Consider the following 16,817-nt stretch of genomic DNA (forward strand, 5'->3'; position numbering starts at 1 on the left):
AGTCAGTCCCTAACACCCCATCAATCCTATGTACATTTACTTTGAAGTAATAGGAGGTGGTTTAAAGTACTGAAAGAAGCACGTTCCCCGATGGGGAAGTTCTTAGTGCAGCCAATCCCTTTTCAAAGGAACAACCAGGAGCTCCCTATAACTGTAGCTGTGTCTGTACCTGCCCCACACCCGGTGTCACCTGATGTCAGGTGTGGGGATGTGTGTGGGGCAGGTGGGCATGGTTTATGTGCTGGGCCAACTAGGTTGCAGACCAGAGGTCCCCTACCCTTGCTATAGGCTATAACCAAAATGTTGGTGTATCTAAGTGAAGCAAAACTCATTAATATGACACACTGTGCTTAACTTTTCTTAGTTCAGGGCTGCAAAGGTAGAGAACGCTTAATTGTATGAGAGTAAGTCACGTTGCTATGGCAGCTAAGGCAGAGGAGAAGAAGCTGAGATTTCTGTTTTATTTCTAAGAAGGTGTATTCATCTTAAACACTCCTTTATGTGCAGCTTCCAGAGCTACATAGTTTTTCAGGAGGCAGGGCTCGCACATTGTTTGATTGCTGTCAAGAGCTTAAAGAGTATTTGAAAGCTTTTCCTTTTTCGAAACTTAAAGAGAGGGGGGGCAGGCTTAACCTTACAACTTTGTATTGAAATCCAGGCGTGACGAATGGCCTCCTGCATATAAATGAATTAACATTTGCATAACATTTTATCTCTTTTGAGCTCTTCTGTGCTTCTTCCTAACGAGTAGTCATTATTGTGTTTCCTGTATATTAAGTTGGAAATTAGAAATATTCAATATTTAACAGTATAATTTGTGTGTGTTTCACTTGGAAATGTTCAGTGGGGCTCCTTGCAGGGAAAGTGGGCTATAAATCTAATAATAAATAAATAACACATGGAGAAGAATGCTGCTTTGCTTCCCCAAGGGGAAATCTATTGGGAAAGTGCAGGATGCTTGGAAAAGCAAATGATGTTTTGAATTGCTATTTCTGGGTGTATAGCAGAGATGGATAATCTCTCCAGATGTTGGATGACAACTCCCATCATCCCTGCCCATTGCCTACATTGGATGGGGGACTAACGGGAGTTGGCATTCAACAGTAGCTGGACGGTCACATATTCCCCATCCTTGGGGTATATAAGTAGGGTTGCCACATAACAACCAGGGTGCTGGACATACAGCCAGTGATGCAGTAGATGAGATAGCTGCACCTGCTTCCACCCGGCCCCTCCCTGGTCCATTCATCTGTCTATTTCATCTTCATCTACTTTGTGCCTCTTGGCAAGTTAGGCAGATAGGTAGCAAGCCCAAAGAGGGAGTACATAGGAGTTGCTACAGCAGCTCGTATCCTCCAGCATCAGACATCTACAGGTGCCTAGGTAGGCATGCTATACAAAGCTCAAAATATTTGGCAGTCCTATTTTTATTTAATACAATGCTTTAAGAATACTTTAGTCCAAAGCTTTGCAAGTCGTTCATGGTGGTGACACACTTTTTCCACATGCATCATTTTGCAACACAGTAATTCAGTTTTACTAGCAAACCAGAGGTTAAACTTAACTCCTTTCCAGCCCCGGGAGGAGCACAGGGAGCGTTTGTGCGACACACCTAATGCAGCTGACACACTAACGTGTCGTGACACCGAATTTGGAAAGCTCTGCTTAGGGGCAATCCCTTGGATGTGCACTTTGCAACAAAAATGTAACACACTTACTGGGTTTCTGTAGTCAGTAGGATTTATTTTTTTCATACTGTCCTAAAAAAAAGAAGTCAGTGTTGCAATTTGATTAGATATCCTTCCCTGCGATCATTTCTCATGCATCTGGCCTCTCCCTGCAATGAATCTTTGTGACAGTAAAGGCAGAATGCAGTTCTCTGTGGAAATAAAAGATTTGTTCTTGACAAGAGCGAGACTGAATACCGAGTCAAAGCAATGTATGGATTATATGAGTTGAAAGTGCCATCTGGAATCAGTAATGTTTATATTTTGGATCTGGCAACTGGGAAGCCAGTGGTGTTGGCTTGGAAACTGTATTTTCTTGGCACATTTAAAAACATACTGGAATAGGAGCGAGGGGTCCAAGTGCATACTGATAAATTTAAGTTTGCCCAGTTCAGGTATTCTAGTGCAAGAAACCTACTTGAAAAAAAAGAAACCATCTTTTTGCGGTTAGGAAAGTGATGGGGAAATCCATTGAAATGTGTGGTATGAACAAACAAACAACAGGAAGACTCAGTGCAAAACAAGATTTTACACAGGAGATGCAGAAATTGTCTTCCTGACCACAGGAAGCTGTGGGATGCTCTACATTCCTCCCCTTCTCAAGCAAAAGACCATCACGCGATATTAAAACAGTATGTATATTTGCATGAAACGTGTAGTTAGACTTCAGCTCAAAACAAGGTGGTCAGTTTCAGTAGATCCCAAGTTAAGTTTTAAAGGAAGCTCTCCTATTCTTTTCGCCAGGGCTTGTTGTGGATTTGTACAGTGGAAATATTTTCACATGATTTGGGAAAGTTCTTTTACCCAATAAACATGTGCTTATTTCTTTGGGTGAACTCTCCCACAGGGTTTTCTGTCTGACTTGTTCAGTATTCTGGTGAGATACAACTCAGCTGCTGTGTGTTCTTTGGCATTAGCATGTGGAGTACTTTGAAATACCCAGAGTGCGGAAGTGATGTTTTTCAAAGCTCTAAATGTCTTTGAACTGCGCAAGCCTTTCTATCAATTGAATTTTTAAAAGGATCCCCAAATTAGTACAGTACTAGATTCATTTTTTTTTCAATGGACTGGGAGCATCCGATTCCCTTTTGGCTTCTTTGAACATCTAGGCCTACAAGGATGCCATTCTTGCTGTTTAAGATTGGAGAGCTTCATACCTGGCCGGTTTACTTCTTGACAATGGAACACTGAGAACTAAATTTCCTTCAGTACATAGTTGTCATTGACTTAAGTTGCTCAAAGACTGAAAGCTGATCATAACCCTTCTAGCCACCAGCAATCCTTTACAAGCAGTGGAACAAGAATTTGTTTGATACTTGAATTTCTGGGCAGATCCACACATTTTTTTCCACCTGACTCCTTGGAGGTAATGATGGATTCAGACAACCTTCCCCACTTCCCCAATACGTACTGATTTTTGTAGTTTCCTATGGGCAGCAGGCAGGTGGAGTTAGGTTGTCTGAAAGGCTCCCATAAGTAATGGAATCCATAGGTGCCAGAAAATGAAATAACACCTCAATTTACACCAGCTTGCGGTTGCAGGGTTAATGCTCATTTTCAAAATCATCTATGATTTTATTCACAATTTTCAGAAGCGGCTTGACTGGAGGAGAACACTGTTACTTAGCGGGAGGCCTAAGATGCTGGGCATGAGACCATCTATTTTTGTCCCTGCCAATTCACTTGCACTGCACCTCCTGCCATTTCCATGCCCCATCTCTCTCCTAGTAAGCAGTAACTACCCATCTGCCAGAAAAGTGGCATAGCGGCACTTGTGAGAATTTTATCTGTACTCATGATGCAGATTAACCATAACTTGTTTGGCTCATTTAATCAAAACTGGAAGCAAAATGATCCTCATTGGACAAAGAGGAACTAGGATGAAGTACATGAGCTTGGGAGGAAGCTAGACTTCTTTCCACTAAGAAATCCAAACACAAACAATACAGTAATTTGATTTTCTCAGGGCAAGAGCAGTGAGGGAGACTGGACCTCATCTCTGATTGCTTCCATACTCTTATTTGTGTTGAACGAGAAAGTGGTATTAAGTAGGCTCCCCCTTCCCATCATGCCTCATTGCTGATTCTCATAAGAAATCTTGTCCATGTATTTTCCCATGCGGTGTTGACTGATGCTGCTAAGGATCAAGGAATCAACAAAGACACTTGTGACATGGTTTGATAAAGACGGTCTAAATGTGACGAGACAATCAATGTGGTTGGCAAGTATCCACAGTGGGTGGATGGAGTGTGGTCCTTGTTTACTTAAAAGCAAAGGAAATAAACACACAGAAAAGCATTCCATCCTTTGCCAAAGGGGGGGGGCACACTCACCCCGTGATACGTTTAATAGATTCATTTCACTAACAAAGGCAGCCTGAAATAACCTGATGATAAATTGCTGTTGGTGACTTGGTACAGGAGTTCAAATTGAAAAGCAAAGTAACTGTCAGTTCAAATTAGCTTCATTAATTGATTCTATAATTTGATCTACTTAAGTGTTTCTTTTGAAATCTTAATACATCCTCTTAAATTGCTTACGGAGTGTGGGCTGCTGTGAAGTTGTAGCCATTGCAAAAGTGAAAAGAAAATATAGCAAGTTAACCCGACGGGCTGGTAATGTTTCTAGCGTTTACTGTTATCAAAATACATCAGTAAGATGAAGGGCAATGAGGCTTATGAAGATTACAGTGGGATAACTTTGTTTGAAACAATTGCTTCAGAATGCATCTATTGACAGGATATATGATTAGGTTAAAAAGATAAGAGAATCAACAGAAAGCTGCTAATAAAATTTCTTAAAGGTGCATCTTAAGAAAGTATTAGCCAAGCATGCAATTATATAAAGGATATGATGAATGTATTCTTAAAATTTCTGGTGTCTCAGAGTGGCTGGGGAAACCCAGCCAGATGGGCAGGGTATAAATAATAAAATTATTATTATTATTAGACTGGGATGGGGAAGAATTTTCAGGTTTTCAGGCTGAGGACAAGCTTCTAAGTGTTAGAATTCAGGCTCGGTCAGAGGTATGTGCCTATCTCTCCAGGCACCGGCTGAATTCTTTTGACCTCCCTCCGGCGACTCCCGGCAGGAAAAACACACGAGGTCCGTTCCGGCGATTTTCCTCAGGCTGTGAGGAAAACACACCAACTGCTTCTCCTCCTCCCTGCTCCCTGCATATCCCCAGGGAGGGGAATCAGACTCAGACAGAAATGTATCTACATTGCTTTTATTCCTGTCTTCAGCAGTGAATACAGTGAAAGATGTCCGCTCTCTTCAACAAACAGTGAGAAACTCCAAACTCCACCCATGTACATCCTGTACAGGTCATATGACACACACTGAGCTCACATCCTGTGCTCAATAAGGAGAATGGACTGCCCCTTTGTTTCCATGGCAACAGTCACATACATCCTGTCTGGCTTTGCAGCCACAAGCAGCTGACTGAGCTGCTAGAGCCTTTGCTTGCTGCAGCATTGCTGCTTTAGAATAACATACTCCCCCTAAAGCATCAATGCGTGCTGCGAGCAAAGCATCATCCAGAGAAGAAAACAAACAGTTGTTATACTTATAACACTCCCCTGTTGTTTCAGTTCCACCCTTGGAACTACACGCCACTGGTTTTACCAATGTACCTCTCTGGTTGTGTGACTTCCAAGGAATGAGTGCTTCTGCATTACCTTGGTTAGCAACTCTCTGTTGTGCCTTTGTCTCTGACTCAGACACAGCTTCAATTTGACCTTGGTCGTTTACAACAGCCACACATGCAATAGCTTGGTTGGCAAACTCTTTTGAATACCTCTTGGGTGGTACACCCTTCGTTGCTCTCTCAGACCTACGTAAGAGGTGCTGCTCTCCCTTGCTTTCTGGTTCAGCCTCTGAACTCTCTGAAGAACCAGTACTAAGCTTAATCAGTGGTTCATCCTCCTCTTCTGAGGGTCTAGTCATTGTGTGAGATTTCTTCTCAATGACTGTGACAACTGAGCTGTCTGAGCTATCGCTGTCATCATCAGTACTACTGAACTCAATAAAATCAACATCATCATCATCAGAATCATCATCATCACCTGTGGGAAATGTGTGAACAATCACTCGCTCCTGTTCAGGAGCACTCTCTAGAAATTTTGTGAGAATCACCTGACCAGATTCAGACAAAATTACTCTGTAGAGACCCTTTTCATAACCCACAAAAATGCTTCTGGCATTCTTTACTCCACCTGGAGCTTCTGTTCTCACATGAGACCCAAAAACCTTGAAATGGGCAACAGAAGGTTTTCTGTGGAACAGTTTCTCAAAAGGAGAACATCCCAAGTCTTTTGAAACCTTTCTCAACCACGTGTAACAATATGACATTAGCGACTCAGCCCAGTACTCATGTGGCAGATGTGAACTAAGCAATTGCGCATGCATTCCCTTTTGCAATTCTTTGTTCACTCTAACACAGACACATCTGTTCCAAGCTTCTTCGGAAGCTGCAATTTTGTGTCTTATCCCTTTCTTCTTCAGGAACCTCTGGAAATCCTGTAAGAGAAAAATTGGCTTCTGTGCAAAGACAATTTATGTCAGCATCATGCATATTTTTAACCTTGTCACAAAACTCTTTAAACCTTTCTAAGGCTTCTTTCGGTCTCTCCAAAAGATAAATCCAGACAAAACCTGTAAAAGAATCAACACATATTAGGTAATACTTTGCATTGCCTCTAGATGGTGCTAAAGGACCAATCACATCAGCATACACCCGCTGAAATGCCCTGTCGACCCTTGAGGTGACCTGCTTGGCGTTCTTCTTGGCTACACCTGCAAAAGAAATCATGTTAGAATCACAAGAATTACATTCCATGTAATCACTTTGATCAAAAGTCAACAAATACAGTCCATCTTTCTCTTTGGCAGAAAGATACAACTCTCCATCTTTGTAGATATCGCAGTGTTGATCATCATAGGACAGTTTTAGTCCCTTCTTGGCAATCTGCGAAACGCTGAGCAGATTGTACTTCAACTCTGGAACCAAATAAACATCGTTTATAGTCAAGTTCAGACTTTTAAGATACACAGTCCCAATTCCGGTGGCTTCCAGCTCTTGACCGTTGGCTTGTTGCACAACGAAGCTTTGCTTCTTAAACGACGAAAACAAATCCCTACGATGGGTCATGTGAAATGTGCAGCCAGTGTCAATGACAAAAGCGTTCTCCACATCTGGCTTGGTTCCTTTCGACATCAAAGCCTTTGCAGGCTTCGCCTGTGACTTGGCATGACTTCTGCCTGACGCCTCAGACTTCGTGGAGCTTCCCTTGGCTCCTTTGTTCTGACGTGGCTTCTTGCAGTACCGCTGAAGATGCCCAGTCTGCCCACAATTGAAACATTGGACAACGTTCAAAGCTACAGCATTTCCTCCAGTAGCATCAGCAGTGGGGGTGTCTGAACCCCGTTCTTGTCTCCCCCTGTCCTTCACTTCCAGGGCGGCAAGTCTGTCATGTTCACAAAGAACCACGGCAAAGACCCTGTCCGACGTTAGATCAGCTGCTGGGAGAGACCCCAGCTGACTGGCAACCGTTTTGTAAGTCCGATTCAGGCTGTTGATCACCATGAAGCAAAACACTTCCTCCTGCAGACGGAAATTGCGTTCCACCATCTGCTGACGCAGAAATTTCATTTCCGTCAGGTGCGCTTGAACATCTCCATCAGGTGCAAGCCTCAGGTTAGTCAGCTTTTCAAAATACAGCAACGCTGAAGAACCTGCATCTCTCTGATGTGTCCTTCTCAGCGTGTCCCAAACATCTTTCGCGTGCTGTAAATCTTGTATATGAATAAGCTGAGAGTCTGACACGCACAGAATTATAGCGGTTCTGGCCTTCACATCCTGTGACTCCCAAGCACGCGTTGGTGCTGCAGGGATGGGGTTCTCAATCACCCCAAACAGTCTCTGATTCTGCAGCAAGGCCTTCATCTTAATAGACCAAGATGCATAATTGTCACTGGTCAAGAGGGGTGGAGAAGGCAGGCTTCCCTTCTTGACATCCATTTTGAGTCCTTGCATTGACTCTCAAACACAAGCCTCTAAAATCCAATAGCTGGCTTGTTTACACTCTGTGCACCTGGCAGCTCTAACACTGGCCGCTTGGAAAGTCCCCTTTCAACAGTTCCTTTGTAAGGGCCTAGTCTAAACACGAGCTGTTTTTGCCTCTCTGGGCATAGCCTGACATCCAGCCCTTATCTTGAAACTGGCCTGCGTTGCTAAGCAACCACATTCCTTTCCTTGGACAGGAAAAACCACAGGAATGTTTGGAATGCAGACTCTTCTCTCTCGGAGCTGTTTTTCCCAAACGTTGCTCCCATGAAGCAGAGAATTAATCCATCTGCATTCACACTCTTAAGCCCGAAAATCTCATACCTGGGCTCCGTAGCTTGGCTTTCAGCTTCTTCTGGTGAGCTCCTGGCTGCAGAGAATCAGCCTCCATCTCAGGCTTCCATGGAGAGGGATGAATACAGTAGCTCTGCTACTCCTTGATGCAGACTCCCATGGATCGTAGCAACCATCCTCTGCTACCACTGTTAGAATTCAGGCTCGGTCTGAGGTATGTGCCTATCTCTCCAGGCACCGGCTGAATTCTTTTGACCTCCCTCCGGCGACTCCCGGCAGGAAAAACACACGAGGTCCGTTCCGGCGATTTTCCTCAGGCTGTGAGGAAAAAACACCAACTGCTTCTCCTCCTCCCTGCTCCCTGCATATCCCCAGGGAGGGGAATCAGACTCAGACAGAAATGTATCTACATTGCTTTTATTCCTGTCTTCAGCAGTGAATACAGTGAAAGATGTCCGCTCTCTTCAACAAACAGAGAGAAACTCCAAACTCCACCCATGTACATCCTGTACAGGTCATATGACACACACTGAGCTCACATCCTGTGCTCAATAAGGAGAATGGACTGCCCCTTTGTTTCCATGGCAACAGTCACATACATCCTGTCTGGCTTTGCAGCCACAAGCAGCTGACTGAGCTGCTAGAGCCTTTGCTTGCTGCAGCATTGCTGCTTTAGAATAACACTAAGAACCACATGACCATGGTGGATGATAGCACTGGCAAAATTAATGTGGGGCAATGAATAGGACCATTATCCACTCCAACCTCAAATCTCTGTCCAGACAAACAGGAGGCATTATCATTGTTCAAGGTCAGAGCCAGGCAAAACCATTTGATAAGGGAGTGGAGGAGGGCTGGGAAATGGTGCGGCCATGAGAGAGTCACATAGACCAGCTAAAAAAGAACTGGATGGCCACATTTGGCCCCAGGCCTGAGGTTCCCGACCTCTGCTGTAGTCTGTATGCTGGTATTTTTTATTTGCGTTGATAGGAAGGATGTATCTTTATCACCTTCTTCCACTTCACATACTTAAGTTACTGAAACTGTTCTTAACCTGAAGCACCACTTTAGCTAATGGGGCCTACTGCAGCCGCTGCGCCACCGGAGCACGATTTCTGTTCTCATCCTGAAGCAAAGTTCTTAACCCGAGGTACTATTTTTGGGTTAGCGGAGGCTGTAACCTGAAGCGTATGTAACCTGAAGTGTATGTAACCTGAGGTACTGCTGTATAAGTAAGTTAGCCAAAATTCAGACCACAGTTAGTTATGCACACATGCACAGAATAGAAAATAAAGAAGCAAAGGGACGTAAGTGTGCATAACTGCGTGTGAGTTAATGGGGTTTATTGGTAAAAAATATACCGTATTTTTTGCTCTATAAGACTCACTGTTTCGGGACTTCCGGGTTAGCGCGATCGGCTAATGGCGGATTCCCTCCGAGCTCCGGAGGGAATCGGCTCTGCTGAAGACGGGTCCTACCACGCCGGCAACGCGGGGACCCTCAGAAACTGCAGGCGTGGAAGCCTGCGGACTTGGTGACTCGGTGGGCACCTTTAAGCGCCCTCCCTGACCCACGAAGAGCCTTTTTAAAGGCTACGGAGAGGGTACAGGGAGCGGCGTGGTGCTGAGAGTAGACCGCTACTTCAGTGGAGTGAAGCCGCGTGCCATGGCTGGACAGCGCTGACTTTTTCCCCAAAATTCGGACTGGAAACAAATAACCCGTGAGTAGAATGGAATTTGGACTTTAAAATCTATACCTTTGAATTCGGTACAACCGGGGGATGTGCTAAAGGGAAATCCGCACCCCCCCTATCTACAAACGATCTAAAGCAAGGATCGGTGGACTAAGGTGGAGAATATTGTTTTTGGTGTTAGATAAAAAATATTTCCATGAGTTTGACAGAAGAAGTCTTTGTGCTGGAGAGAAAGTGAGGAGTTTTGGAAGCTTTTGTGTAAACCCCCCCCCTCCCGAACCCGGGAGCGTCCTGTGTGCGAGCCGGAGGAAAAAGAACAAGGAGTTTGACAGCTGTCAAAGGAGCTGTCAAACGGGCGGCTAAAATTTAAGAACTTTGTTATTTAATAACTCTCTGAACTAAAAGTGTTGCTTTTGAACTGAGGTGGCTGGAAACAACGTAGTTATAAACAACAAAGTAACGGGCTGTTGGAAAAGGACTATCAAGCAACTGTAATCCCCCTAGGGGGAACTAGAGACATTACAATGGCTGCAGAGGGAAAATTACTGGCAGAGATAGAAAGAATGTTTTTTCTCGTGGGAATCCTGCAAGAGCAGAGTACGGCTATGAACAAAGAACTTATGACCTTGAATTCCAAAACAAACGACTCTGCTGAATGCATAAAGGATTGGTCTGATAAGGAATCTGCAGCTGAACCAGAAAAGACTTTTTTGGAACTGGTGGAGAGAAAAGAAGGAATGGAAAAAGTGCAGGAAAATATCAATCAGAAGCCCATATTGTCAGGAAATAAAGAAGAAGATCTTTGGATTACAAATCTGCGAAAGATGAGAAAGATGAATGAGGAAGTCCCGGGAGCACTTGGAATATTGGAATTCAAAAGAGTAAAGAAATATGATTGGGACTTCCTCCTTGAGTATGGGAGATCAACTGACTTTTTGCAGCAACTGCTATTAAGTATCTTGGATGGAAGAAAATATGATGTGACTGTGATAGAATTCCTTCGAGACTTGAGGACCAACAAAAAGGGCTACCAACAAAATCGGCAGAGAGAGACTGACAGAGACTTGAAGGCCTCTGATGTGAGGAATCCGGGCTAGGATAATTGCTTGGGAAGGGATGGAAACTGGGGTAGGGAGGGAGGGGAGAACAGAATTTCAAAATTTTATGATTTTTGTATTCGGCCATCATGACATATAATTAACAAAAATACAAAGGGAGAAATTCGTGGAAGGTAATTAGGTCGACCTTAGGGGGAAAAAAAAGATTTAATGTTTAAAAGAGAATTGGATAAATTAAATTTGGATAAGTAAAAAGGATTAAGTTTAAAAATAACAATAATATGTTAAAGATGTGAGATAAGAACTTGCTGAACTAATTATTGGAATTGGGATGTATGAAGAGGGGGTGGGGGGAAGTCAGGGAAAGGGGGTAATGAAAATAAGAGTTCAAAAATATATATGTTTTGTTTTTGTTTTTGTTTTATAAAATGTGAAAACCTAATAAAAATTTTATAAAAATAAATAAATATAAGACTCACTGTTTCCCTCCTAAAAAGTAAGGGGAAACGTGTGTGCATCTTATGGAGCGAATGCAGGCTGTGCAGCTATCCCAGAAGCCAGAACAGCAAGAGGGATTGCTGCTTTCACTGAGCAACGATCCCTCTTGCTGTTCTGGCTTCTGAGATTCAGAATATTTTTTTTCTTGCTTTCCTCCTCCAAAAACTAGGTGCGTCTTGTGGTCTGGTGCATCTTATAGAGCGAAAAATAGGTACATCATGACTAGGGATTTAAGACTGATCCAGAATGGATTTGGATAGAATACTTCGGGAATCAAACTGAACATACCAAAATGTAGTTGGCAGCCGATGGCCAACTACAGGTTTCTATAAACATTGATGCTTCTCTACCACCCATCATGTTTTAACTACCTGAAGTGTGAAGCTGTTTTCAACATGGGAAACAGCAGCAGATAAATAAATATATAAGGGGGAGGGACCATTACAAACTTTCGATAAATTATCTGTGAAAATAGTCAATAGTTCCTGCTTTTTAAATAAAACAAGTCCCTCGTTATCTCAACCACTTCATGGCTACCATGGCAACAAACAGGAATATAAACAGAAGACCCTGCCATACTGCAATTATAACGCCATGTCTGTTCAATGCCACCATTACATACCCCCCTTAATAAATTCTGCTCTAATATTAGAAGCTGCTGGAGCAAAATACACTACTGCTTTTGTGTATAGGACACAATTATCACCAAGGAAATAAAGAATAATACGGACAAAGGCCAGATCTTGCCTAATTGACCTCAAGATAGGAGAACAGAATATCAGGTAATGCAAAAGATGTAACACTCTCCCACACTTATAAATAAACTTAATTGGCTGGCATCGTGACCATCAAACATGAGTACAAAAGTAGTGCTTGTTAAGACTTTCTTCTCCTTCATGGAGCACTTGAAAAATTGCTGAGGGACTTGAAGGACTACTTAAATGATTTTTCTGTCTGTTGTAGCAATTGTAATGTGCTGGGCAAGAGCCTGCAAGACTTTCAATTGTATTTATATTGCTTCTTTTATTGATTGTATATTGTACTTTATTGTATTACCATTTGAATTCCTCAGACTTCAAATTATAGTACAATAAAATGCAATAAAACAAATAAAAGAACCAATAAAAGTGCAATTAAATATCAATATGAATATTTAATGGAAGGAATGCCATCTCCCGTCTTTGTCCACAAATCCATAGACACATTGCAGATCATTTAAATAAAGCAGAGGTCCATGGACCACAGTTTGGGAACCTAAAGGGTTTATTTATATTTTTTAAAAGCCAGCTATTTGTTTTTTTATTGAATTATATACCACCCTCAGGGCCCAGAACACTTGGGTCACAGAACAAAATCAAAATATAAAACCACAAAATATGTAATCAAAATAAAACAACCCAATAATCCCCCACAACCCACCACATTTAAAAAGCGCATAGGATGTCAATCAAATCAACCAAAGGCCTGGTTAAAAAGGAGCATTTTTGCCTGGTGCCTAAAGGTGTATAATGAAGGTTCCAGGCGAACTTTCCTGGGGAGAGCATTCCACAGATGGGGAGCCATTGCAGAGAAGGCCCGTTCTCGTGTTGCCACCCTCTGGATCTCTCGAGGAGGAGGCACATGAAGGAGGGCCTCAGAAGATGATCTCAGGGTCCAGGTAGGTTCATATGGAAAGAGGCGGTCCTTGAGGTATTGCGGTCCTGAGCCTTTTTATAGGTCAAAACCAGCACTTTGAATTGGGCCCAGAAACTAATTGGTAGCCAGTGCAGTTGGACCAGGATCAGTGTAATATGCTCAAAATGTCTTGCTCTGGTGAGCATCCTGGCTGCTGAATTCTGCAATAGCTGAAGTTTCCAAACCATATTCAGAGGCAGCCCTGCATATAACACTTTGCAGTAATCTAACCTTGAGGTTACCAGAGCATAGACAACAGTAGCTAGGCTCTCCCTGTCCAGATAGGGACGTAGCTGATGGAAGGCACTCTGGGCCACTGAGGCCACCTGAGCCTCGAGCGGCAGCAAAGGATCCAGGAGTACCCCCAAGTTACGAACCTCCTCCTTCAGAGGAAGTGTAACCCCATCAAGAGCAGGCAATCTCCCACCCATCTGGTCTAGGGAACCACCCACTAACAGTGCCTGAGTCTTACCTGGATTGAGCTTCAGTTTGTTGGCTCTTATCTAGTCCATTACCGAGGCAAGACACTGGTCCAGCGCGTCCACTGCCTCATGTGCAGATGTAAGGGAAAAACAGAGCATACTGCTGACAACACCTCCGGATAACCCCACCCAGCGGGGTGTTAAACAACGTGGGGGATAGGATTGAGCCCTGCGGAACCCCACATTGAAGGTTTGATGGTGCTGAAAAACATTCCCCAAGAAACACCCTCTGGGAATGACAATCCACGAAGGACTGGTACCACCGCAACGCTATAGGTTGTATGTGTGGAAAGGATGTTAAATGCATAGAGCCATTTAAAACAAAACAAAACAAAAAACCTAACGTCATGCATGTTCTTGGATTTCCAGTGCTAAATTGAAAAGCTATTTCTGAATTGCAGGACCACAATGGCTTGCTTGAGCCCTGTATCTTTAAGGCCCCATTTTCCACTCACGAGAAGTTTCATTTCTACTTTGGCTTTGGCAAAGTAATGAAACAATCCACAGATTTCGTCAGTGTTGCTATAACACCTTCATTCTAGGTTCAGCTTCAAGGGGGAATTATTGCTTTTCATCTCTACAGTGCTATTTGACTACAGTATGAGTTCATTTCATATTCTTTTAAAAAAATATTATTGCTCTACATTGTTATTTTCACCATCAATATTTACTGTTTCTTACAGTGTTTTGGGGTCCTGTTGATCTGGTTTATGGATTCTGAAACCCATTTTCCTGCCATTATATATGGTCTTGACAGCATGACTAGTTATCACAACTCAATGAAAAACAGTCCCAAATCTTACACTTGACTCTTGGTTCTATTCCCTCTGGAATATAGCCGTGATGGAGAAATTTACACAGAATCTGATATTTTGACATGGACTAGAGCCCTCAGATGGGACGCAGGTGGCGCTGTGGGTTAAAGCCTCAGCGCCTAGGACTTGCCGATCGAAAGGTCGGCGGTTCGAATCCCTGCGGCGGGGTGCGCTCCCGCTGCTCGGTCCCAGCGCCTGCCAACCTAGCAGTTCGAAAGCACCTCCGGGTGCAAGTAGATAAATAGGGACCGCTTACCAGCGGGAAGGTAAACGGCGTTTCCGTGTGCGGCTCTGGCTCGCCAGAGCAGCGATGTCACGCTGGCCACGTGACCCGGAAGTGTCTTCGGACAGCGCTGGCCCCTGGCCTCTTAAGTGAGATGGGCGCACAACCCCAGAGTCTGTCAAGACTGGCCCGTACGGGCAGGGGTACCTTTACCTTTACCTTTAGAGCCCTCAGACACGTTTTACATGATTTGGAATTCCTTTAGTTATGTATGCACCAGAACCATCATTTTCAAGACAACCATCAGCACAAGCCTGACAAATCTGGAACTATACTTGGCAACCAGATAACACTAACATTATTTATTTAACACTTATCCTTGCTTTTCTTGCTTTCTTTCACGACCGGCACTTTGTTACCTAACCCATATGCAACTGTATTTATTTTATGTGCCTGTTTTATAGTTCTGCTTTTTTATGTTTTAATTTTCACTGGTTATTAAAATTGTTCCCTCAGCTTTGTATATATTCTAAAATGAAATAAAAAATTCTTTACAAATAAAAGGGAAAAGAATTCCCATCACCTCCTCCTTCCAGCAGCTCCCAGGTTGTTCAAAAGAGTCCCTGCCCTTTAAGAGAGTGTTTTTTTTTAGGGGGGCTGAAGGAAGAGAAGAGCAAAGAGCTTTCATTCTTAGTGAACTTCCTTAACGTGGGTCCAATCCACAATCACCGAAGTTTTTCCTCTTTTTTCTTTCTTTTTAGAACTATGCAGCGATGCTGTTGCAACAAACTAACCCAAAGGCACAGAACTCTACAAGTCATCCTCGTTTTGGGTCCCACCTCCCAGAAGATAAACTTCATGCCCTACGAGATGAACAAGTTGGGCAGCTCCAGGAACTGATGCAAGAAGCTACCAAACCCAAAAGACAGTTTAATATTTTGGATGACACAGATCACAAAAATTGACGTATTACTTTGGATATGCTTTAAGTAGGGTGGTGGGGTCTTTTGTTTTTGTTTTGTTTTTGGTGCCTCTTTAGCTCTGTTTTGGAAGAGATTTTCCGCCCGAAGAATAAATGAAACTGATGTTCACCCTTTCTGTTTTATTTCAGCCTCCAGGGATACGTATGACAAATATTTAGAAATACACATGGCCCCATTTATATTAATTACAGCCTAGCTAGTATTTAGAATAAAGGAACATTTTGGTTGTGTTAAATTTGTCAGATCCTGGGGCGGTGGTAATAGTGCAGGGATTAAAACTAATGTCTTTGTGCTAAGACTGGATTTTCTCGGCGAAGATCCCATTAGTATATAGTCCCCAAATAGTTGAACAGCCCTTCCCAGGGAACTCTGGGAATTGTTGCTCTGGGAGGGGAATAGGGGTCTCCTATCATCTCTCAGAACATTTAACAAACTGCAACTCCCGGAATTCTTTGGTGAAGATGACTTCAGCAATGGATGTAGCAGAAATGATCAGTGATTTGTTTTGAATGATCTTATTCAGAAGTATGTCAGTTTGTCAGAAAGCTGCATTAATTATAAAAATACGTATGTTTGTATATATAGAATTATTTTTTTGATCTCTTATCTGCTTTTTCACTCCATTGATCAACAGTCCATGGACAAAAAATAGCAGTTATATCATTGAATCCATGACTGCACAGTTCCTTACACAGGAGTTCTGCTCTAATACTGAAGTTAAAAATGAAATTCCAACTCTACAATTCTTTGATTCTACGGCATTTTAAATCTTCATCTTCTGGAGTAGCTAAGACTCCAATATCAATGTTTGGAAGGAAGAATCTTTGGGTTGTCATTATTATGTCGAAGTTTTATGTCATGGCAGCTAATGTTGGTATTAATTTTTCTCTCTTTCCTAATTACAAAAATCATTACATCTGTACTTAATTAGCCTCATATTTTTGTACTAATTACTTTCACATGCCATTGACTGCTGTTAATGCCTTTTTTGGATGGCGGCAAACGACATTTTTTTTTATTTATGTTCAGTTTGGCTACACTTTCTGCCTCCTAAATTTGTAGTGCAGCAGAACATGAGCCCCTTTCAGGCATTCCACATGTGCAGGTACCGAATGCATGAAGTAGCCAGTGAGAATGAGCCCCAGAGGCCTGTGCCTCATAGAATCATAGAATCATAGAGTTGGAAGAGACCACAAGGGCCATCGAGTCCAACCCCCTGCCAAGCAGGAAACACCATCAGAGCACTCCTGACATATGGTTGTCAAGCCTCTGCTTAAAGACCTCCAAAGAAGGAGACTCCACC

At 42.9% G+C, this 16,817-nt stretch overlaps 1 protein-coding gene across 1 annotated transcript in view; it reads left to right on the forward strand.

The window, feature by feature from the left end:
* The window catches only part of SDHAF3 (succinate dehydrogenase complex assembly factor 3), a 32,261-nt gene extending 16,639 nt beyond the window's left edge, over window positions 1-15,622 (forward strand). Inside the window, exon 3 of the mRNA XM_079948208.1 lies at window positions 15,293-15,622. Within this exon, the coding sequence (XP_079804334.1) occupies window positions 15,293-15,496 (204 nt within the window). The 3' untranslated portion in view covers window positions 15,497-15,622. The remainder of the gene's footprint in view (window positions 1-15,292) is intronic.
* The last annotated feature ends 1,195 nt before the right edge of the window (window positions 15,623-16,817 follow it).

Source organism: Podarcis cretensis (genome assembly GCF_951804945.1).
Source record: "Podarcis cretensis genome assembly, chromosome: 12".
NCBI classification, from domain to species: domain Eukaryota; kingdom Metazoa; phylum Chordata; class Lepidosauria; order Squamata; family Lacertidae; genus Podarcis; species Podarcis cretensis.